We start from the raw sequence: 21963 nt of genomic DNA, 5'->3' as shown, positions 1-21963 counted from the left end.
GGGGGGGGGGGGGGTGGGGGGGGGGGGGGGTGGGGGGGGGGGGGGGTGGGGGGGGGGGGGGGTGGGGGGGGGGGGGGGTGGGGGGGGGGGGGGGTGGGGGGGGGGGGGGGTGGGGGGGGGGGGGGGTGGGGGGGGGGGGGGGTGGGGGGGGGGGGGGGTGGGGGGGGGGGGGGGTGGGGGGGGGGGGGGGTGGGGGGGGGGGGGGGTGGGGGGGGGGGGGGGTGGGGGGGGGGGGGGGTGGGGGGGGGGGGGGGTGGGGGGGGGGGGGGGTGGGGGGGGGGGGGGGTGGGGGGGGGGGGGGGTGGGGGGGGGGGGGGGTGGGGGGGGGGGGGGGTGGGGGGGGGGGGGGGTGGGGGGGGGGGGGGGTGGGGGGGGGGGGGGGTGGGGGGGGGGGGGGGTGGGGGGGGGGGGGGGTGGGGGGGGGGGGGGGTGGGGGGGGGGGGGGGTGGGGGGGGGGGGGGGTGGGGGGGGGGGGGGGTGGGGGGGGGGGGGGGTGGGGGGGGGGGGGGGTGGGGGGGGGGGGGGGTGGGGGGGGGGGGGGGTGGGGGGGGGGGGGGGTGGGGGGGGGGGGGGGTGGGGGGGGGGGGGGGTGGGGGGGGGGGGGGGTGGGGGGGGGGGGGGGTGGGGGGGGGGGGGGGTGGGGGGGGGGGGGGGTGGGGGGGGGGGGGGGTGGGGGGGGGGGGGGGTGGGGGGGGGGGGGGGTGGGGGGGGGGGGGGGTGGGGGGGGGGGGGGGTGGGGGGGGGGGGGGGTGGGGGGGGGGGGGGGTGGGGGGGGGGGGGGGTGGGGGGGGGGGGGGGTGGGGGGGGGGGGGGGTGGGGGGGGGGGGGGGTGGGGGGGGGGGGGGGTGGGGGGGGGGGGGGGTGGGGGGGGGGGGGGGTGGGGGGGGGGGGGGGTGGGGGGGGGGGGGGGTGGGGGGGGGGGGGGGTGGGGGGGGGGGGGGGTGGGGGGGGGGGGGGGTGGGGGGGGGGGGGGGTGGGGGGGGGGGGGGGTGGGGGGGGGGGGGGGTGGGGGGGGGGGGGGGTGGGGGGGGGGGGGGGTGGGGGGGGGGGGGGGTGGGGGGGGGGGGGGGTGGGGGGGGGGGGGGGTGGGGGGGGGGGGGGGTGGGGGGGGGGGGGGGTGGGGGGGGGGGGGGGTGGGGGGGGGGGGGGGTGGGGGGGGGGGGGGGTGGGGGGGGGGGGGGGTGGGGGGGGGGGGGGGTGGGGGGGGGGGGGGGTGGGGGGGGGGGGGGGTGGGGGGGGGGGGGGGTGGGGGGGGGGGGGGGTGGGGGGGGGGGGGGGTGGGGGGGGGGGGGGGTGGGGGGGGGGGGGGGTGGGGGGGGGGGGGGGTGGGGGGGGGGGGGGGTGGGGGGGGGGGGGGGTGGGGGGGGGGGGGGGTGGGGGGGGGGGGGGGTGGGGGGGGGGGGGGGTGGGGGGGGGGGGGGGTGGGGGGGGGGGGGGGTGGGGGGGGGGGGGGGTGGGGGGGGGGGGGGGTGGGGGGGGGGGGGGGTGGGGGGGGGGGGGGGTGGGGGGGGGGGGGGGTGGGGGGGGGGGGGGGTGGGGGGGGGGGGGGGTGGGGGGGGGGGGGGGTGGGGGGGGGGGGGGGTGGGGGGGGGGGGGGGTGGGGGGGGGGGGGGGTGGGGGGGGGGGGGGGTGGGGGGGGGGGGGGGTGGGGGGGGGGGGGGGTGGGGGGGGGGGGGGGTGGGGGGGGGGGGGGGTGGGGGGGGGGGGGGGTGGGGGGGGGGGGGGGTGGGGGGGGGGGGGGGTGGGGGGGGGGGGGGGTGGGGGGGGGGGGGGGTGGGGGGGGGGGGGGGTGGGGGGGGGGGGGGGTGGGGGGGGGGGGGGGTGGGGGGGGGGGGGGGTGGGGGGGGGGGGGGGTGGGGGGGGGGGGGGGTGGGGGGGGGGGGGGGTGGGGGGGGGGGGGGGTGGGGGGGGGGGGGGGTGGGGGGGGGGGGGGGTGGGGGGGGGGGGGGGTGGGGGGGGGGGGGGGTGGGGGGGGGGGGGGGTGGGGGGGGGGGGGGGTGGGGGGGGGGGGGGGTGGGGGGGGGGGGGGGTGGGGGGGGGGGGGGGTGGGGGGGGGGGGGGGTGGGGGGGGGGGGGGGTGGGGGGGGGGGGGGGTGGGGGGGGGGGGGGGTGGGGGGGGGGGGGGGTGGGGGGGGGGGGGGGTGGGGGGGGGGGGGGGTGGGGGGGGGGGGGGGTGGGGGGGGGGGGGGGTGGGGGGGGGGGGGGGTGGGGGGGGGGGGGGGTGGGGGGGGGGGGGGGTGGGGGGGGGGGGGGGTGGGGGGGGGGGGGGGTGGGGGGGGGGGGGGGTGGGGGGGGGGGGGGGTGGGGGGGGGGGGGGGTGGGGGGGGGGGGGGGTGGGGGGGGGGGGGGGTGGGGGGGGGGGGGGGTGGGGGGGGGGGGGGGTGGGGGGGGGGGGGGGTGGGGGGGGGGGGGGGTGGGGGGGGGGGGGGGTGGGGGGGGGGGGGGGTGGGGGGGGGGGGGGGTGGGGGGGGGGGGGGGTGGGGGGGGGGGGGGGTGGGGGGGGGGGGGGGTGGGGGGGGGGGGGGGTGGGGGGGGGGGGGGGTGGGGGGGGGGGGGGGTGGGGGGGGGGGGGGGTGGGGGGGGGGGGGGGTGGGGGGGGGGGGGGGTGGGGGGGGGGGGGGGTGGGGGGGGGGGGGGGTGGGGGGGGGGGGGGGTGGGGGGGGGGGGGGGTGGGGGGGGGGGGGGGTGGGGGGGGGGGGGGGTGGGGGGGGGGGGGGGTGGGGGGGGGGGGGGGTGGGGGGGGGGGGGGGTGGGGGGGGGGGGGGGTGGGGGGGGGGGGGGGTGGGGGGGGGGGGGGGTGGGGGGGGGGGGGGGTGGGGGGGGGGGGGGGTGGGGGGGGGGGGGGGTGGGGGGGGGGGGGGGTGGGGGGGGGGGGGGGTGGGGGGGGGGGGGGGTGGGGGGGGGGGGGGGTGGGGGGGGGGGGGGGTGGGGGGGGGGGGGGGTGGGGGGGGGGGGGGGTGGGGGGGGGGGGGGGTGGGGGGGGGGGGGGGTGGGGGGGGGGGGGGGTGGGGGGGGGGGGGGGTGGGGGGGGGGGGGGGTGGGGGGGGGGGGGGGTGGGGGGGGGGGGGGGTGGGGGGGGGGGGGGGTGGGGGGGGGGGGGGGTGGGGGGGGGGGGGGGTGGGGGGGGGGGGGGGTGGGGGGGGGGGGGGGTGGGGGGGGGGGGGGGTGGGGGGGGGGGGGGGTGGGGGGGGGGGGGGGTGGGGGGGGGGGGGGGTGGGGGGGGGGGGGGGTGGGGGGGGGGGGGGGTGGGGGGGGGGGGGGGTGGGGGGGGGGGGGGGTGGGGGGGGGGGGGGGTGGGGGGGGGGGGGGGTGGGGGGGGGGGGGGGTGGGGGGGGGGGGGGGTGGGGGGGGGGGGGGGTGGGGGGGGGGGGGGGTGGGGGGGGGGGGGGGTGGGGGGGGGGGGGGGTGGGGGGGGGGGGGGGTGGGGGGGGGGGGGGGTGGGGGGGGGGGGGGGTGGGGGGGGGGGGGGGTGGGGGGGGGGGGGGGTGGGGGGGGGGGGGGGTGGGGGGGGGGGGGGGTGGGGGGGGGGGGGGGTGGGGGGGGGGGGGGGTGGGGGGGGGGGGGGGTGGGGGGGGGGGGGGGTGGGGGGGGGGGGGGGTGGGGGGGGGGGGGGGTGGGGGGGGGGGGGGGTGGGGGGGGGGGGGGGTGGGGGGGGGGGGGGGTGGGGGGGGGGGGGGGTGGGGGGGGGGGGGGGTGGGGGGGGGGGGGGGTGGGGGGGGGGGGGGGTGGGGGGGGGGGGGGGTGGGGGGGGGGGGGGGTGGGGGGGGGGGGGGGTGGGGGGGGGGGGGGGTGGGGGGGGGGGGGGGTGGGGGGGGGGGGGGGTGGGGGGGGGGGGGGGTGGGGGGGGGGGGGGGTGGGGGGGGGGGGGGGTGGGGGGGGGGGGGGGTGGGGGGGGGGGGGGGTGGGGGGGGGGGGGGGTGGGGGGGGGGGGGGGTGGGGGGGGGGGGGGGTGGGGGGGGGGGGGGGTGGGGGGGGGGGGGGGTGGGGGGGGGGGGGGGTGGGGGGGGGGGGGGGTGGGGGGGGGGGGGGGTGGGGGGGGGGGGGGGTGGGGGGGGGGGGGGGTGGGGGGGGGGGGGGGTGGGGGGGGGGGGGGGTGGGGGGGGGGGGGGGTGGGGGGGGGGGGGGGTGGGGGGGGGGGGGGGTGGGGGGGGGGGGGGGTGGGGGGGGGGGGGGGTGGGGGGGGGGGGGGGTGGGGGGGGGGGGGGGTGGGGGGGGGGGGGGGTGGGGGGGGGGGGGGGTGGGGGGGGGGGGGGGTGGGGGGGGGGGGGGGTGGGGGGGGGGGGGGGTGGGGGGGGGGGGGGGTGGGGGGGGGGGGGGGTGGGGGGGGGGGGGGGTGGGGGGGGGGGGGGGTGGGGGGGGGGGGGGGTGGGGGGGGGGGGGGGTGGGGGGGGGGGGGGGTGGGGGGGGGGGGGGGTGGGGGGGGGGGGGGGTGGGGGGGGGGGGGGGTGGGGGGGGGGGGGGGTGGGGGGGGGGGGGGGTGGGGGGGGGGGGGGGTGGGGGGGGGGGGGGGTGGGGGGGGGGGGGGGTGGGGGGGGGGGGGGGTGGGGGGGGGGGGGGGTGGGGGGGGGGGGGGGTGGGGGGGGGGGGGGGTGGGGGGGGGGGGGGGTGGGGGGGGGGGGGGGTGGGGGGGGGGGGGGGTGGGGGGGGGGGGGGGTGGGGGGGGGGGGGGGTGGGGGGGGGGGGGGGTGGGGGGGGGGGGGGGTGGGGGGGGGGGGGGGTGGGGGGGGGGGGGGGTGGGGGGGGGGGGGGGTGGGGGGGGGGGGGGGTGGGGGGGGGGGGGGGTGGGGGGGGGGGGGGGTGGGGGGGGGGGGGGGTGGGGGGGGGGGGGGGTGGGGGGGGGGGGGGGTGGGGGGGGGGGGGGGTGGGGGGGGGGGGGGGTGGGGGGGGGGGGGGGTGGGGGGGGGGGGGGGTGGGGGGGGGGGGGGGTGGGGGGGGGGGGGGGTGGGGGGGGGGGGGGGTGGGGGGGGGGGGGGGTGGGGGGGGGGGGGGGTGGGGGGGGGGGGGGGTGGGGGGGGGGGGGGGTGGGGGGGGGGGGGGGTGGGGGGGGGGGGGGGTGGGGGGGGGGGGGGGTGGGGGGGGGGGGGGGTGGGGGGGGGGGGGGGTGGGGGGGGGGGGGGGTGGGGGGGGGGGGGGGTGGGGGGGGGGGGGGGTGGGGGGGGGGGGGGGTGGGGGGGGGGGGGGGTGGGGGGGGGGGGGGGTGGGGGGGGGGGGGGGTGGGGGGGGGGGGGGGTGGGGGGGGGGGGGGGTGGGGGGGGGGGGGGGTGGGGGGGGGGGGGGGTGGGGGGGGGGGGGGGTGGGGGGGGGGGGGGGTGGGGGGGGGGGGGGGTGGGGGGGGGGGGGGGTGGGGGGGGGGGGGGGTGGGGGGGGGGGGGGGTGGGGGGGGGGGGGGGTGGGGGGGGGGGGGGGTGGGGGGGGGGGGGGGTGGGGGGGGGGGGGGGTGGGGGGGGGGGGGGGTGGGGGGGGGGGGGGGTGGGGGGGGGGGGGGGTGGGGGGGGGGGGGGGTGGGGGGGGGGGGGGGTGGGGGGGGGGGGGGGTGGGGGGGGGGGGGGGTGGGGGGGGGGGGGGGTGGGGGGGGGGGGGGGTGGGGGGGGGGGGGGGTGGGGGGGGGGGGGGGTGGGGGGGGGGGGGGGTGGGGGGGGGGGGGGGTGGGGGGGGGGGGGGGTGGGGGGGGGGGGGGGTGGGGGGGGGGGGGGGTGGGGGGGGGGGGGGGTGGGGGGGGGGGGGGGTGGGGGGGGGGGGGGGTGGGGGGGGGGGGGGGTGGGGGGGGGGGGGGGTGGGGGGGGGGGGGGGTGGGGGGGGGGGGGGGTGGGGGGGGGGGGGGGTGGGGGGGGGGGGGGGTGGGGGGGGGGGGGGGTGGGGGGGGGGGGGGGTGGGGGGGGGGGGGGGTGGGGGGGGGGGGGGGTGGGGGGGGGGGGGGGTGGGGGGGGGGGGGGGTGGGGGGGGGGGGGGGTGGGGGGGGGGGGGGGTGGGGGGGGGGGGGGGTGGGGGGGGGGGGGGGTGGGGGGGGGGGGGGGTGGGGGGGGGGGGGGGTGGGGGGGGGGGGGGGTGGGGGGGGGGGGGGGTGGGGGGGGGGGGGGGTGGGGGGGGGGGGGGGTGGGGGGGGGGGGGGGTGGGGGGGGGGGGGGGTGGGGGGGGGGGGGGGTGGGGGGGGGGGGGGGTGGGGGGGGGGGGGGGTGGGGGGGGGGGGGGGTGGGGGGGGGGGGGGGTGGGGGGGGGGGGGGGTGGGGGGGGGGGGGGGTGGGGGGGGGGGGGGGTGGGGGGGGGGGGGGGTGGGGGGGGGGGGGGGTGGGGGGGGGGGGGGGTGGGGGGGGGGGGGGGTGGGGGGGGGGGGGGGTGGGGGGGGGGGGGGGTGGGGGGGGGGGGGGGTGGGGGGGGGGGGGGGTGGGGGGGGGGGGGGGTGGGGGGGGGGGGGGGTGGGGGGGGGGGGGGGTGGGGGGGGGGGGGGGTGGGGGGGGGGGGGGGTGGGGGGGGGGGGGGGTGGGGGGGGGGGGGGGTGGGGGGGGGGGGGGGTGGGGGGGGGGGGGGGTGGGGGGGGGGGGGGGTGGGGGGGGGGGGGGGTGGGGGGGGGGGGGGGTGGGGGGGGGGGGGGGTGGGGGGGGGGGGGGGTGGGGGGGGGGGGGGGTGGGGGGGGGGGGGGGTGGGGGGGGGGGGGGGTGGGGGGGGGGGGGGGTGGGGGGGGGGGGGGGTGGGGGGGGGGGGGGGTGGGGGGGGGGGGGGGTGGGGGGGGGGGGGGGTGGGGGGGGGGGGGGGTGGGGGGGGGGGGGGGTGGGGGGGGGGGGGGGTGGGGGGGGGGGGGGGTGGGGGGGGGGGGGGGTGGGGGGGGGGGGGGGTGGGGGGGGGGGGGGGTGGGGGGGGGGGGGGGTGGGGGGGGGGGGGGGTGGGGGGGGGGGGGGGTGGGGGGGGGGGGGGGTGGGGGGGGGGGGGGGTGGGGGGGGGGGGGGGTGGGGGGGGGGGGGGGTGGGGGGGGGGGGGGGTGGGGGGGGGGGGGGGTGGGGGGGGGGGGGGGTGGGGGGGGGGGGGGGTGGGGGGGGGGGGGGGTGGGGGGGGGGGGGGGTGGGGGGGGGGGGGGGTGGGGGGGGGGGGGGGTGGGGGGGGGGGGGGGTGGGGGGGGGGGGGGGTGGGGGGGGGGGGGGGTGGGGGGGGGGGGGGGTGGGGGGGGGGGGGGGTGGGGGGGGGGGGGGGTGGGGGGGGGGGGGGGTGGGGGGGGGGGGGGGTGGGGGGGGGGGGGGGTGGGGGGGGGGGGGGGTGGGGGGGGGGGGGGGTGGGGGGGGGGGGGGGTGGGGGGGGGGGGGGGTGGGGGGGGGGGGGGGTGGGGGGGGGGGGGGGTGGGGGGGGGGGGGGGTGGGGGGGGGGGGGGGTGGGGGGGGGGGGGGGTGGGGGGGGGGGGGGGTGGGGGGGGGGGGGGGTGGGGGGGGGGGGGGGTGGGGGGGGGGGGGGGTGGGGGGGGGGGGGGGTGGGGGGGGGGGGGGGTGGGGGGGGGGGGGGGTGGGGGGGGGGGGGGGTGGGGGGGGGGGGGGGTGGGGGGGGGGGGGGGTGGGGGGGGGGGGGGGTGGGGGGGGGGGGGGGTGGGGGGGGGGGGGGGTGGGGGGGGGGGGGGGTGGGGGGGGGGGGGGGTGGGGGGGGGGGGGGGTGGGGGGGGGGGGGGGTGGGGGGGGGGGGGGGTGGGGGGGGGGGGGGGTGGGGGGGGGGGGGGGTGGGGGGGGGGGGGGGTGGGGGGGGGGGGGGGTGGGGGGGGGGGGGGGTGGGGGGGGGGGGGGGTGGGGGGGGGGGGGGGTGGGGGGGGGGGGGGGTGGGGGGGGGGGGGGGTGGGGGGGGGGGGGGGTGGGGGGGGGGGGGGGTGGGGGGGGGGGGGGGTGGGGGGGGGGGGGGGTGGGGGGGGGGGGGGGTGGGGGGGGGGGGGGGTGGGGGGGGGGGGGGGTGGGGGGGGGGGGGGGTGGGGGGGGGGGGGGGTGGGGGGGGGGGGGGGTGGGGGGGGGGGGGGGTGGGGGGGGGGGGGGGTGGGGGGGGGGGGGGGTGGGGGGGGGGGGGGGTGGGGGGGGGGGGGGGTGGGGGGGGGGGGGGGTGGGGGGGGGGGGGGGTGGGGGGGGGGGGGGGTGGGGGGGGGGGGGGGTGGGGGGGGGGGGGGGTGGGGGGGGGGGGGGGTGGGGGGGGGGGGGGGTGGGGGGGGGGGGGGGTGGGGGGGGGGGGGGGTGGGGGGGGGGGGGGGTGGGGGGGGGGGGGGGTGGGGGGGGGGGGGGGTGGGGGGGGGGGGGGGTGGGGGGGGGGGGGGGTGGGGGGGGGGGGGGGTGGGGGGGGGGGGGGGTGGGGGGGGGGGGGGGTGGGGGGGGGGGGGGGTGGGGGGGGGGGGGGGTGGGGGGGGGGGGGGGTGGGGGGGGGGGGGGGTGGGGGGGGGGGGGGGTGGGGGGGGGGGGGGGTGGGGGGGGGGGGGGGTGGGGGGGGGGGGGGGTGGGGGGGGGGGGGGGTGGGGGGGGGGGGGGGTGGGGGGGGGGGGGGGTGGGGGGGGGGGGGGGTGGGGGGGGGGGGGGGTGGGGGGGGGGGGGGGTGGGGGGGGGGGGGGGTGGGGGGGGGGGGGGGTGGGGGGGGGGGGGGGTGGGGGGGGGGGGGGGTGGGGGGGGGGGGGGGTGGGGGGGGGGGGGGGTGGGGGGGGGGGGGGGTGGGGGGGGGGGGGGGTGGGGGGGGGGGGGGGTGGGGGGGGGGGGGGGTGGGGGGGGGGGGGGGTGGGGGGGGGGGGGGGTGGGGGGGGGGGGGGGTGGGGGGGGGGGGGGGTGGGGGGGGGGGGGGGTGGGGGGGGGGGGGGGTGGGGGGGGGGGGGGGTGGGGGGGGGGGGGGGTGGGGGGGGGGGGGGGTGGGGGGGGGGGGGGGTGGGGGGGGGGGGGGGTGGGGGGGGGGGGGGGTGGGGGGGGGGGGGGGTGGGGGGGGGGGGGGGTGGGGGGGGGGGGGGGTGGGGGGGGGGGGGGGTGGGGGGGGGGGGGGGTGGGGGGGGGGGGGGGTGGGGGGGGGGGGGGGTGGGGGGGGGGGGGGGTGGGGGGGGGGGGGGGTGGGGGGGGGGGGGGGTGGGGGGGGGGGGGGGTGGGGGGGGGGGGGGGTGGGGGGGGGGGGGGGTGGGGGGGGGGGGGGGTGGGGGGGGGGGGGGGTGGGGGGGGGGGGGGGTGGGGGGGGGGGGGGGTGGGGGGGGGGGGGGGTGGGGGGGGGGGGGGGTGGGGGGGGGGGGGGGTGGGGGGGGGGGGGGGTGGGGGGGGGGGGGGGTGGGGGGGGGGGGGGGTGGGGGGGGGGGGGGGTGGGGGGGGGGGGGGGTGGGGGGGGGGGGGGGTGGGGGGGGGGGGGGGTGGGGGGGGGGGGGGGTGGGGGGGGGGGGGGGTGGGGGGGGGGGGGGGTGGGGGGGGGGGGGGGTGGGGGGGGGGGGGGGTGGGGGGGGGGGGGGGTGGGGGGGGGGGGGGGTGGGGGGGGGGGGGGGTGGGGGGGGGGGGGGGTGGGGGGGGGGGGGGGTGGGGGGGGGGGGGGGTGGGGGGGGGGGGGGGTGGGGGGGGGGGGGGGTGGGGGGGGGGGGGGGTGGGGGGGGGGGGGGGTGGGGGGGGGGGGGGGTGGGGGGGGGGGGGGGTGGGGGGGGGGGGGGGTGGGGGGGGGGGGGGGTGGGGGGGGGGGGGGGTGGGGGGGGGGGGGGGTGGGGGGGGGGGGGGGTGGGGGGGGGGGGGGGTGGGGGGGGGGGGGGGTGGGGGGGGGGGGGGGTGGGGGGGGGGGGGGGTGGGGGGGGGGGGGGGTGGGGGGGGGGGGGGGTGGGGGGGGGGGGGGGTGGGGGGGGGGGGGGGTGGGGGGGGGGGGGGGTGGGGGGGGGGGGGGGTGGGGGGGGGGGGGGGTGGGGGGGGGGGGGGGTGGGGGGGGGGGGGGGTGGGGGGGGGGGGGGGTGGGGGGGGGGGGGGGTGGGGGGGGGGGGGGGTGGGGGGGGGGGGGGGTGGGGGGGGGGGGGGGTGGGGGGGGGGGGGGGTGGGGGGGGGGGGGGGTGGGGGGGGGGGGGGGTGGGGGGGGGGGGGGGTGGGGGGGGGGGGGGGTGGGGGGGGGGGGGGGTGGGGGGGGGGGGGGGTGGGGGGGGGGGGGGGTGGGGGGGGGGGGGGGTGGGGGGGGGGGGGGGTGGGGGGGGGGGGGGGTGGGGGGGGGGGGGGGTGGGGGGGGGGGGGGGTGGGGGGGGGGGGGGGTGGGGGGGGGGGGGGGTGGGGGGGGGGGGGGGTGGGGGGGGGGGGGGGTGGGGGGGGGGGGGGGTGGGGGGGGGGGGGGGTGGGGGGGGGGGGGGGTGGGGGGGGGGGGGGGTGGGGGGGGGGGGGGGTGGGGGGGGGGGGGGGTGGGGGGGGGGGGGGGTGGGGGGGGGGGGGGGTGGGGGGGGGGGGGGGTGGGGGGGGGGGGGGGTGGGGGGGGGGGGGGGTGGGGGGGGGGGGGGGTGGGGGGGGGGGGGGGTGGGGGGGGGGGGGGGTGGGGGGGGGGGGGGGTGGGGGGGGGGGGGGGTGGGGGGGGGGGGGGGTGGGGGGGGGGGGGGGTGGGGGGGGGGGGGGGTGGGGGGGGGGGGGGGTGGGGGGGGGGGGGGGTGGGGGGGGGGGGGGGTGGGGGGGGGGGGGGGTGGGGGGGGGGGGGGGTGGGGGGGGGGGGGGGTGGGGGGGGGGGGGGGTGGGGGGGGGGGGGGGTGGGGGGGGGGGGGGGTGGGGGGGGGGGGGGGTGGGGGGGGGGGGGGGTGGGGGGGGGGGGGGGTGGGGGGGGGGGGGGGTGGGGGGGGGGGGGGGTGGGGGGGGGGGGGGGTGGGGGGGGGGGGGGGTGGGGGGGGGGGGGGGTGGGGGGGGGGGGGGGTGGGGGGGGGGGGGGGTGGGGGGGGGGGGGGGTGGGGGGGGGGGGGGGTGGGGGGGGGGGGGGGTGGGGGGGGGGGGGGGTGGGGGGGGGGGGGGGTGGGGGGGGGGGGGGGTGGGGGGGGGGGGGGGTGGGGGGGGGGGGGGGTGGGGGGGGGGGGGGGTGGGGGGGGGGGGGGGTGGGGGGGGGGGGGGGTGGGGGGGGGGGGGGGTGGGGGGGGGGGGGGGTGGGGGGGGGGGGGGGTGGGGGGGGGGGGGGGTGGGGGGGGGGGGGGGTGGGGGGGGGGGGGGGTGGGGGGGGGGGGGGGTGGGGGGGGGGGGGGGTGGGGGGGGGGGGGGGTGGGGGGGGGGGGGGGTGGGGGGGGGGGGGGGTGGGGGGGGGGGGGGGTGGGGGGGGGGGGGGGTGGGGGGGGGGGGGGGTGGGGGGGGGGGGGGGTGGGGGGGGGGGGGGGTGGGGGGGGGGGGGGGTGGGGGGGGGGGGGGGTGGGGGGGGGGGGGGGTGGGGGGGGGGGGGGGTGGGGGGGGGGGGGGGTGGGGGGGGGGGGGGGTGGGGGGGGGGGGGGGTGGGGGGGGGGGGGGGTGGGGGGGGGGGGGGGTGGGGGGGGGGGGGGGTGGGGGGGGGGGGGGGTGGGGGGGGGGGGGGGTGGGGGGGGGGGGGGGTGGGGGGGGGGGGGGGTGGGGGGGGGGGGGGGTGGGGGGGGGGGGGGGTGGGGGGGGGGGGGGGTGGGGGGGGGGGGGGGTGGGGGGGGGGGGGGGTGGGGGGGGGGGGGGGTGGGGGGGGGGGGGGGTGGGGGGGGGGGGGGGTGGGGGGGGGGGGGGGTGGGGGGGGGGGGGGGTGGGGGGGGGGGGGGGTGGGGGGGGGGGGGGGTGGGGGGGGGGGGGGGTGGGGGGGGGGGGGGGTGGGGGGGGGGGGGGGTGGGGGGGGGGGGGGGTGGGGGGGGGGGGGGGTGGGGGGGGGGGGGGGTGGGGGGGGGGGGGGGTGGGGGGGGGGGGGGGTGGGGGGGGGGGGGGGTGGGGGGGGGGGGGGGTGGGGGGGGGGGGGGGTGGGGGGGGGGGGGGGTGGGGGGGGGGGGGGGTGGGGGGGGGGGGGGGTGGGGGGGGGGGGGGGTGGGGGGGGGGGGGGGTGGGGGGGGGGGGGGGTGGGGGGGGGGGGGGGTGGGGGGGGGGGGGGGTGGGGGGGGGGGGGGGTGGGGGGGGGGGGGGGTGGGGGGGGGGGGGGGTGGGGGGGGGGGGGGGTGGGGGGGGGGGGGGGTGGGGGGGGGGGGGGGTGGGGGGGGGGGGGGGTGGGGGGGGGGGGGGGTGGGGGGGGGGGGGGGTGGGGGGGGGGGGGGGTGGGGGGGGGGGGGGGTGGGGGGGGGGGGGGGTGGGGGGGGGGGGGGGTGGGGGGGGGGGGGGGTGGGGGGGGGGGGGGGTGGGGGGGGGGGGGGGTGGGGGGGGGGGGGGGTGGGGGGGGGGGGGGGTGGGGGGGGGGGGGGGTGGGGGGGGGGGGGGGTGGGGGGGGGGGGGGGTGGGGGGGGGGGGGGGTGGGGGGGGGGGGGGGTGGGGGGGGGGGGGGGTGGGGGGGGGGGGGGGTGGGGGGGGGGGGGGGTGGGGGGGGGGGGGGGTGGGGGGGGGGGGGGGTGGGGGGGGGGGGGGGTGGGGGGGGGGGGGGGTGGGGGGGGGGGGGGGTGGGGGGGGGGGGGGGTGGGGGGGGGGGGGGGTGGGGGGGGGGGGGGGTGGGGGGGGGGGGGGGTGGGGGGGGGGGGGGGTGGGGGGGGGGGGGGGTGGGGGGGGGGGGGGGTGGGGGGGGGGGGGGGTGGGGGGGGGGGGGGGTGGGGGGGGGGGGGGGTGGGGGGGGGGGGGGGTGGGGGGGGGGGGGGGTGGGGGGGGGGGGGGGTGGGGGGGGGGGGGGGTGGGGGGGGGGGGGGGTGGGGGGGGGGGGGGGTGGGGGGGGGGGGGGGTGGGGGGGGGGGGGGGTGGGGGGGGGGGGGGGTGGGGGGGGGGGGGGGTGGGGGGGGGGGGGGGTGGGGGGGGGGGGGGGTGGGGGGGGGGGGGGGTGGGGGGGGGGGGGGGTGGGGGGGGGGGGGGGTGGGGGGGGGGGGGGGTGGGGGGGGGGGGGGGTGGGGGGGGGGGGGGGTGGGGGGGGGGGGGGGTGGGGGGGGGGGGGGGTGGGGGGGGGGGGGGGTGGGGGGGGGGGGGGGTGGGGGGGGGGGGGGGTGGGGGGGGGGGGGGGTGGGGGGGGGGGGGGGTGGGGGGGGGGGGGGGTGGGGGGGGGGGGGGGTGGGGGGGGGGGGGGGTGGGGGGGGGGGGGGGTGGGGGGGGGGGGGGGTGGGGGGGGGGGGGGGTGGGGGGGGGGGGGGGTGGGGGGGGGGGGGGGTGGGGGGGGGGGGGGGTGGGGGGGGGGGGGGGTGGGGGGGGGGGGGGGTGGGGGGGGGGGGGGGTGGGGGGGGGGGGGGGTGGGGGGGGGGGGGGGTGGGGGGGGGGGGGGGTGGGGGGGGGGGGGGGTGGGGGGGGGGGGGGGTGGGGGGGGGGGGGGGTGGGGGGGGGGGGGGGTGGGGGGGGGGGGGGGTGGGGGGGGGGGGGGGTGGGGGGGGGGGGGGGTGGGGGGGGGGGGGGGTGGGGGGGGGGGGGGGTGGGGGGGGGGGGGGGTGGGGGGGGGGGGGGGTGGGGGGGGGGGGGGGTGGGGGGGGGGGGGGGTGGGGGGGGGGGGGGGTGGGGGGGGGGGGGGGTGGGGGGGGGGGGGGGTGGGGGGGGGGGGGGGTGGGGGGGGGGGGGGGTGGGGGGGGGGGGGGGTGGGGGGGGGGGGGGGTGGGGGGGGGGGGGGGTGGGGGGGGGGGGGGGTGGGGGGGGGGGGGGGTGGGGGGGGGGGGGGGTGGGGGGGGGGGGGGGTGGGGGGGGGGGGGGGTGGGGGGGGGGGGGGGTGGGGGGGGGGGGGGGTGGGGGGGGGGGGGGGTGGGGGGGGGGGGGGGTGGGGGGGGGGGGGGGTGGGGGGGGGGGGGGGTGGGGGGGGGGGGGGGTGGGGGGGGGGGGGGGTGGGGGGGGGGGGGGGTGGGGGGGGGGGGGGGTGGGGGGGGGGGGGGGTGGGGGGGGGGGGGGGTGGGGGGGGGGGGGGGTGGGGGGGGGGGGGGGTGGGGGGGGGGGGGGGTGGGGGGGGGGGGGGGTGGGGGGGGGGGGGGGTGGGGGGGGGGGGGGGTGGGGGGGGGGGGGGGTGGGGGGGGGGGGGGGTGGGGGGGGGGGGGGGTGGGGGGGGGGGGGGGTGGGGGGGGGGGGGGGTGGGGGGGGGGGGGGGTGGGGGGGGGGGGGGGTGGGGGGGGGGGGGGGTGGGGGGGGGGGGGGGTGGGGGGGGGGGGGGGTGGGGGGGGGGGGGGGTGGGGGGGGGGGGGGGTGGGGGGGGGGGGGGGTGGGGGGGGGGGGGGGTGGGGGGGGGGGGGGGTGGGGGGGGGGGGGGGTGGGGGGGGGGGGGGGTGGGGGGGGGGGGGGGTGGGGGGGGGGGGGGGTGGGGGGGGGGGGGGGTGGGGGGGGGGGGGGGTGGGGGGGGGGGGGGGTGGGGGGGGGGGGGGGTGGGGGGGGGGGGGGGTGGGGGGGGGGGGGGGTGGGGGGGGGGGGGGGTGGGGGGGGGGGGGGGTGGGGGGGGGGGGGGGTGGGGGGGGGGGGGGGTGGGGGGGGGGGGGGGTGGGGGGGGGGGGGGGTGGGGGGGGGGGGGGGTGGGGGGGGGGGGGGGTGGGGGGGGGGGGGGGTGGGGGGGGGGGGGGGTGGGGGGGGGGGGGGGTGGGGGGGGGGGGGGGTGGGGGGGGGGGGGGGTGGGGGGGGGGGGGGGTGGGGGGGGGGGGGGGTGGGGGGGGGGGGGGGTGGGGGGGGGGGGGGGTGGGGGGGGGGGGGGGTGGGGGGGGGGGGGGGTGGGGGGGGGGGGGGGTGGGGGGGGGGGGGGGTGGGGGGGGGGGGGGGTGGGGGGGGGGGGGGGTGGGGGGGGGGGGGGGTGGGGGGGGGGGGGGGTGGGGGGGGGGGGGGGTGGGGGGGGGGGGGGGTGGGGGGGGGGGGGGGTGGGGGGGGGGGGGGGTGGGGGGGGGGGGGGGTGGGGGGGGGGGGGGGTGGGGGGGGGGGGGGGTGGGGGGGGGGGGGGGTGGGGGGGGGGGGGGGTGGGGGGGGGGGGGGGTGGGGGGGGGGGGGGGTGGGGGGGGGGGGGGGTGGGGGGGGGGGGGGGTGGGGGGGGGGGGGGGTGGGGGGGGGGGGGGGTGGGGGGGGGGGGGGGTGGGGGGGGGGGGGGGTGGGGGGGGGGGGGGGTGGGGGGGGGGGGGGGTGGGGGGGGGGGGGGGTGGGGGGGGGGGGGGGTGGGGGGGGGGGGGGGTGGGGGGGGGGGGGGGTGGGGGGGGGGGGGGGTGGGGGGGGGGGGGGGTGGGGGGGGGGGGGGGTGGGGGGGGGGGGGGGTGGGGGGGGGGGGGGGTGGGGGGGGGGGGGGGTGGGGGGGGGGGGGGGTGGGGGGGGGGGGGGGTGGGGGGGGGGGGGGGTGGGGGGGGGGGGGGGTGGGGGGGGGGGGGGGTGGGGGGGGGGGGGGGTGGGGGGGGGGGGGGGTGGGGGGGGGGGGGGGTGGGGGGGGGGGGGGGTGGGGGGGGGGGGGGGTGGGGGGGGGGGGGGGTGGGGGGGGGGGGGGGTGGGGGGGGGGGGGGGTGGGGGGGGGGGGGGGTGGGGGGGGGGGGGGGTGGGGGGGGGGGGGGGTGGGGGGGGGGGGGGGTGGGGGGGGGGGGGGGTGGGGGGGGGGGGGGGTGGGGGGGGGGGGGGGTGGGGGGGGGGGGGGGTGGGGGGGGGGGGGGGTGGGGGGGGGGGGGGGTGGGGGGGGGGGGGGGTGGGGGGGGGGGGGGGTGGGGGGGGGGGGGGGTGGGGGGGGGGGGGGGTGGGGGGGGGGGGGGGTGGGGGGGGGGGGGGGTGGGGGGGGGGGGGGGTGGGGGGGGGGGGGGGTGGGGGGGGGGGGGGGTGGGGGGGGGGGGGGGTGGGGGGGGGGGGGGGTGGGGGGGGGGGGGGGTGGGGGGGGGGGGGGGTGGGGGGGGGGGGGGGTGGGGGGGGGGGGGGGTGGGGGGGGGGGGGGGTGGGGGGGGGGGGGGGTGGGGGGGGGGGGGGGTGGGGGGGGGGGGGGGTGGGGGGGGGGGGGGGTGGGGGGGGGGGGGGGTGGGGGGGGGGGGGGGTGGGGGGGGGGGGGGGTGGGGGGGGGGGGGGGTGGGGGGGGGGGGGGGTGGGGGGGGGGGGGGGTGGGGGGGGGGGGGGGTGGGGGGGGGGGGGGGTGGGGGGGGGGGGGGGTGGGGGGGGGGGGGGGTGGGGGGGGGGGGGGGTGGGGGGGGGGGGGGGTGGGGGGGGGGGGGGGTGGGGGGGGGGGGGGGTGGGGGGGGGGGGGGGTGGGGGGGGGGGGGGGTGGGGGGGGGGGGGGGTGGGGGGGGGGGGGGGTGGGGGGGGGGGGGGGTGGGGGGGGGGGGGGGTGGGGGGGGGGGGGGGTGGGGGGGGGGGGGGGTGGGGGGGGGGGGGGGTGGGGGGGGGGGGGGGTGGGGGGGGGGGGGGGTGGGGGGGGGGGGGGGTGGGGGGGGGGGGGGGTGGGGGGGGGGGGGGGTGGGGGGGGGGGGGGGTGGGGGGGGGGGGGGGTGGGGGGGGGGGGGGGTGGGGGGGGGGGGGGGTGGGGGGGGGGGGGGGTGGGGGGGGGGGGGGGTGGGGGGGGGGGGGGGTGGGGGGGGGGGGGGGTGGGGGGGGGGGGGGGTGGGGGGGGGGGGGGGTGGGGGGGGGGGGGGGTGGGGGGGGGGGGGGGTGGGGGGGGGGGGGGGTGGGGGGGGGGGGGGGTGGGGGGGGGGGGGGGTGGGGGGGGGGGGGGGTGGGGGGGGGGGGGGGTGGGGGGGGGGGGGGGTGGGGGGGGGGGGGGGTGGGGGGGGGGGGGGGTGGGGGGGGGGGGGGGTGGGGGGGGGGGGGGGTGGGGGGGGGGGGGGGTGGGGGGGGGGGGGGGTGGGGGGGGGGGGGGGTGGGGGGGGGGGGGGGTGGGGGGGGGGGGGGGTGGGGGGGGGGGGGGGTGGGGGGGGGGGGGGGTGGGGGGGGGGGGGGGTGGGGGGGGGGGGGGGTGGGGGGGGGGGGGGGTGGGGGGGGGGGGGGGTGGGGGGGGGGGGGGGTGGGGGGGGGGGGGGGTGGGGGGGGGGGGGGGTGGGGGGGGGGGGGGGTGGGGGGGGGGGGGGGTGGGGGGGGGGGGGGGTGGGGGGGGGGGGGGGTGGGGGGGGGGGGGGGTGGGGGGGGGGGGGGGTGGGGGGGGGGGGGGGTGGGGGGGGGGGGGGGTGGGGGGGGGGGGGGGTGGGGGGGGGGGGGGGTGGGGGGGGGGGGGGGTGGGGGGGGGGGGGGGTGGGGGGGGGGGGGGGTGGGGGGGGGGGGGGGTGGGGGGGGGGGGGGGTGGGGGGGGGGGGGGGTGGGGGGGGGGGGGGGTGGGGGGGGGGGGGGGTGGGGGGGGGGGGGGGTGGGGGGGGGGGGGGGTGGGGGGGGGGGGGGGTGGGGGGGGGGGGGGGTGGGGGGGGGGGGGGGTGGGGGGGGGGGGGGGTGGGGGGGGGGGGGGGTGGGGGGGGGGGGGGGTGGGGGGGGGGGGGGGTGGGGGGGGGGGGGGGTGGGGGGGGGGGGGGGTGGGGGGGGGGGGGGGTGGGGGGGGGGGGGGGTGGGGGGGGGGGGGGGTGGGGGGGGGGGGGGGTGGGGGGGGGGGGGGGTGGGGGGGGGGGGGGGTGGGGGGGGGGGGGGGTGGGGGGGGGGGGGGGTGGGGGGGGGGGGGGGTGGGGGGGGGGGGGGGTGGGGGGGAGGGGGGGGGTGGGGGGGGGGGGGGGTGGTGGGGGGGGGGGGTGGGGGGGGGGGGGGGTGGGGGGGGGGGGGGGTGGGGGGGGTGGGGGGAGGGGGGGGGGGGGGGTGGGGGGGGGGGGGGGTGGGGGGGGGGGGGATAGTGTGGTGGGGGGGGGGGGGGGGGGGGGGGGGGGGTGGGGGGGGGGGGGGGGGGTGGGGGGGGGGGGGGGGGGGGGGGGGGGGGGGTGGAAAATGAACAGAACTTGGCTGCCAGTGTTGAAAAATACTAGGGTCAAGACTGTGTCAAACCAGCTCCACACAAACACAGGATGACCATAGACAAAAGAAACAAAGGCCAGGATACTTCTATTCAGATGCTCCCACCAGTGACCTTGCTATCTACAGGGTTACTCCCAGGCTATAGTCTTCATTGTTACTCATACTTCTATTCAGATGCCCTCAACTATTGACCTGGTTGCCGCCTTTGTTACTCACAGACAAGGTTTCCCCACCCACCCTGGACACTCCAACAGATATATACTCCACTTGCTTTCCCAACATCAGATCCTCTGAAGATGCCAGCCACAGATGCAGGCGAAACGTCAGGAGAGAATGCTGCTAGAACACGGCCATACAGCCCGGAAACCACACAGCACCCAAATCTGATGCTAATTGCTATTGCAATATCTTGTCACAAACACCCTTCCTACATGCCTTAACTATACTGCTAGTTGTTCCTGTCAAGAAATGGTTATGTGCAAGAGGCTCAGCCTGCCAGGTTGAGAGAATGATAGAGAAGCATAAGGCAAGTTCAAGGGAATTTCAGGAAAGAACATAATCTATATCCAAGATTGTAGTAGCATGATCTGAAACTGAGGCATCAAATTATTATTTGGGAGGGGAAAATAGGTAGCAAAGGAGGAAATTCTGATTTTGGGGAGCTCATAATGCAAGGGGATTTCAGGGACTTGATCAAGGGAGCACCAGTCCTCTGGTTCCGATGAAGTGCCAGTGGGCATCAGACAGCCTGTATTGCCCTCAAAGACCTTTTGATGATTCCTGGCCCAAGAGATATCTGGCTGGCTTCAATGTGAGGCCTGACCTAGTGGAACAAGCTACCAAGTGAGGTCAGAGCCCTGCGGAGCTATCACAGTTCCGCAGGGCCTATAAAACATGGCTGTTCCACCGAGCCTTTTCCATCTAGCCAGCTGGATTGAATGAAATGTTGTCATCTTCTTGCGGTCTCCGGGGGGTAGGGGAAGTAGGATGATGTGGAGGAGATTATTATTTATTGCCATCTGTTTTTAATATTTATGATCATAGTTGTGGGGTGTTATAGTACTATTGTTGTAATGTGTGTATTGCTTTTATATTTTTAAGAGAAGAAGAAGAAGAAGAGTTTAGATTTATATCCCCCCTTTCTCTCCTGCAGGAGACTCAAAGGGGCTGACAATCTCCTTGCCCTTCCCCCCTCACAACAAACACCCTGTGAGGTGGGTGGGGCTGAGAGAGCTCCGAGAAGCTGTGACTAGCCCAAGGCCACCCAGCTGGCGTGTGTGGGAGTGTACAGGCTAATCTGAATTCCCCAGATAAGCCTCCACAGCTCAGGTGGCACAGCTGGGAATCAAACCCGGTTCCTCCAGATTAGATACACGAGCTCTTAACCTCCTACGCCACTGCTGCTCCTCCTTAACATGTTTTCATGATTGTTGTTAATTTCTTGTGACCCGCCCTGATCCCTCTGGGGATAAGGCAGGATAGAAATTAAAATAAATAAATAAATAAAATACTGTCAAGTGAGGAAGAGCATTGAGGACGAAAGATACACCTGGCTTATTGGCTGTTTTAAATGCTGTGAAAAGGCCAAGTTCATTGTGACTTTTGGCTGAGGAAAACACCTGGGGAGTTGAGCTGAGGGGAGCTGGAGCAGCAACAATTCTGTAGAAATGAACATCTGATCATTATTTGTTTGTTGAGGGGATTTCTTGTTTGGCTAGCTCATTACAACATTTGCCACAGATTCTATTTAAAAAATAAAAGCATCTTTCAATTTTGAGGAACGCTCAGGGCATTAGAGTCGATGTATGATGGGGTTATCATCTCCCTCTTCTGTTTCTCTCTCACAGTGGGATTTCAGGGACTTGATCAAGGATGCGCCAGTGCTCTGGTTCAAGTGAAGCACCAGTGGGCATCAGATATTGTCAAGTGAGGAGGCGTACTAAGGGTGAAAGATACTCCTAGCTTATTGGCTGCTTTAAATGCTGTGAAAGAGCCAGGTCATTGTAACCTTTGGCTGAGAAAAACACCTGGGGAGTTGAGTTGAGGGGAGATGGAGCAGCAACGATTCTGTAGAAATGAACATTTGATAATTATTTGTTTGTTGAGGGGATTTCTATGCAGCTTGTTTGGCCAGCTTATTATAACCTTTGCCACAGATTCTGTTTAAAAAACAAAAGCATTTTTTTCAGTTTTGAGGAATGCTCAGGCCAACGGAGTAGATGCATGATGGGGTTTTCATCTGCCCAGTGGTGGGATCCAAAAATTTTAGTAACAGGTTCCCAGGGTGGTGGGATTCAAACAGAGGCGTAGTGCCAATGGGGATGGGCGGGGCACAACGGGGGCGTGGTTGGGCATTCCAGGGGCGGGGCATTCCTGGGCGGGGCTGTGGCAAGGACGCAGCCACCGCGCCAGTCCTTGGGCGGGAAACGAATGCGCGCAGGCTGCCACGCACGCCGGTGCACCTCCTGCTAGACGGCTTCAAGTTCTGTGTGCTACTGCTGAGAGGAGGGGTGTAACTAAGGCAAAAATCACGTGGCAAAATCACCAATTAGTACCCCCCTCTCGGCACACACAAATAATTAGTAACCTACTCTCGGGAACCTGTGAGAACCTGCTGGATCCCACCTCTGCATCTGCCTGTCTCCCTCTTCTGTTTCTCTCTCACACGGGAGAGTTGGTCTTACATGGCTGCTGTGGTGGGAGAGGGGTCAACAGCCATGTAAGACCAACCGGCAACCATGTTGGACCAGGTGTCTGATGGTGTCCTCTCTCTCTCTCTCTCTCTCTCTCTCTCTCTCTCTCTCTCACACACACACACACACCCACACCCACACCCACACCCACACCCACACCCACACCCACACCCACACCCACACCCACACCCACACCCTTTTTACTTTTTTGGTAACCTTTTTATCCTCCCCTTCTTTCAAGGAGCTCAGGGCAGTTTATATTCTCTCCTTCATTTTAGCCTCACAACAGCCCTGTGTGGTAGGTTTACCTAAGAGTGTATAACTGTCCCAGGGACACTCAGTGAGCATCATGGCCGAGTGAGGTGTTGAACCTGGTTCTCTCCAATCTCCCCAGTACTCTTCGTCAGGTTGGGCATTACAAAATAAAAGAGAGGAGGGGTGCTACCCTGACCTACCCTGAGGAGGGTTGCGGGAGAACTTAAAAGCCTGAACACTGTTTTGTTTCATCTCAGTTGGCCTTAATAAAAAGTCTTATGTGGATTGTGGATTTTGATTTTGAACGCCTTTGTTTACTAGAATTGTTCAACAGTTAAAATTCGAGTCTGTGGCGCCTTAGAGACCAGCAAGATTTTCAGGCTGTAAACCTTTGAGAGTCAAAGCTCTCTCTTTCAGGCATGAGTAGGGATGGAGATCTGAGTCTTTTTTACTTCCACCCCTCAACCAGCCTGATCATTGCTCAACTCAAATCTAACTGTTCAGGTATCCTCGGAAACTGCAAACATTCAGTCGGACTCATGGGGAGCAGTTGGAACCTCCTTGTGTGAGAGGTTTAGGCTATAAAAGCCGAACTTGGGGTTTCGGCTGTAGAGGTCTGTCAGAAACAACCCCGTTGAAGCGAAAGGCCCGAAGTGATAAAAGAGTGAATAGCTGTTCAGTGGTACTTTCAGCTTAAAGTCTTGATCTCATACATTAGAATGAACTTAAATTCCAACCTGAAGCTGTAACTAGTGAATAGGTGCATCAGCCAAGCCATTCCCTCACTGAGCTTGGAAGCCTTTGCTGGCTGATGTTCTTTTTAACTCTGATCTTACAGACCATAATGTCCCACATCAGTGAAACCTCTGTTTACATAAGGCTGTGATATTACCTAGACAACCAGGTCTGGCCTGGAAACTAGGGCCCCTTCCGCACACGCAGAATAATGCGTTTTCAAACCACTTTCACAACTGTTTGCAAGTGGATTTTGCCATTCCGCACAGCTTCAAAGAGCATTGAAAGCAGTTTGAAAGTGCATTATTCTGCATGTGCGGAATGAGCCTAGGTGTATTGCCCGGTGCCTGGTTGCTTCATTTACACAGCCTTGTGTTTTCACTGACTGCCTAGGGAAAAAAACCCTGACAAAATTT

At 84.9% G+C, this 21963-nt stretch overlaps 1 protein-coding gene across 1 annotated transcript in view; it reads left to right on the top strand.

The window, feature by feature from the left end:
* The window catches only part of STAT6 (signal transducer and activator of transcription 6), a 58241-nt gene that overhangs the window by 12634 nt on the left and 23644 nt on the right, over positions 1 to 21963 (top strand). The window contains exons 5-6 of the mRNA XM_048487595.1: positions 19712 to 19790; positions 21317 to 21476. Of these exons, the coding sequence (XP_048343552.1) occupies positions 19712 to 19790; positions 21317 to 21476 (239 nt within the window). The remainder of the gene's footprint in view (positions 1 to 19711; positions 19791 to 21316; positions 21477 to 21963) is intronic.

This window comes from Sphaerodactylus townsendi, linkage group LG03, assembly GCF_021028975.2.
Source record: "Sphaerodactylus townsendi isolate TG3544 linkage group LG03, MPM_Stown_v2.3, whole genome shotgun sequence".
Classification (NCBI taxonomy): Eukaryota; Metazoa; Chordata; class Lepidosauria; order Squamata; family Sphaerodactylidae; genus Sphaerodactylus; species Sphaerodactylus townsendi.
The sequence above is the reverse complement of the archived record's forward strand: the minus strand, read 5'-3'. Positions and strand labels throughout refer to the sequence as shown.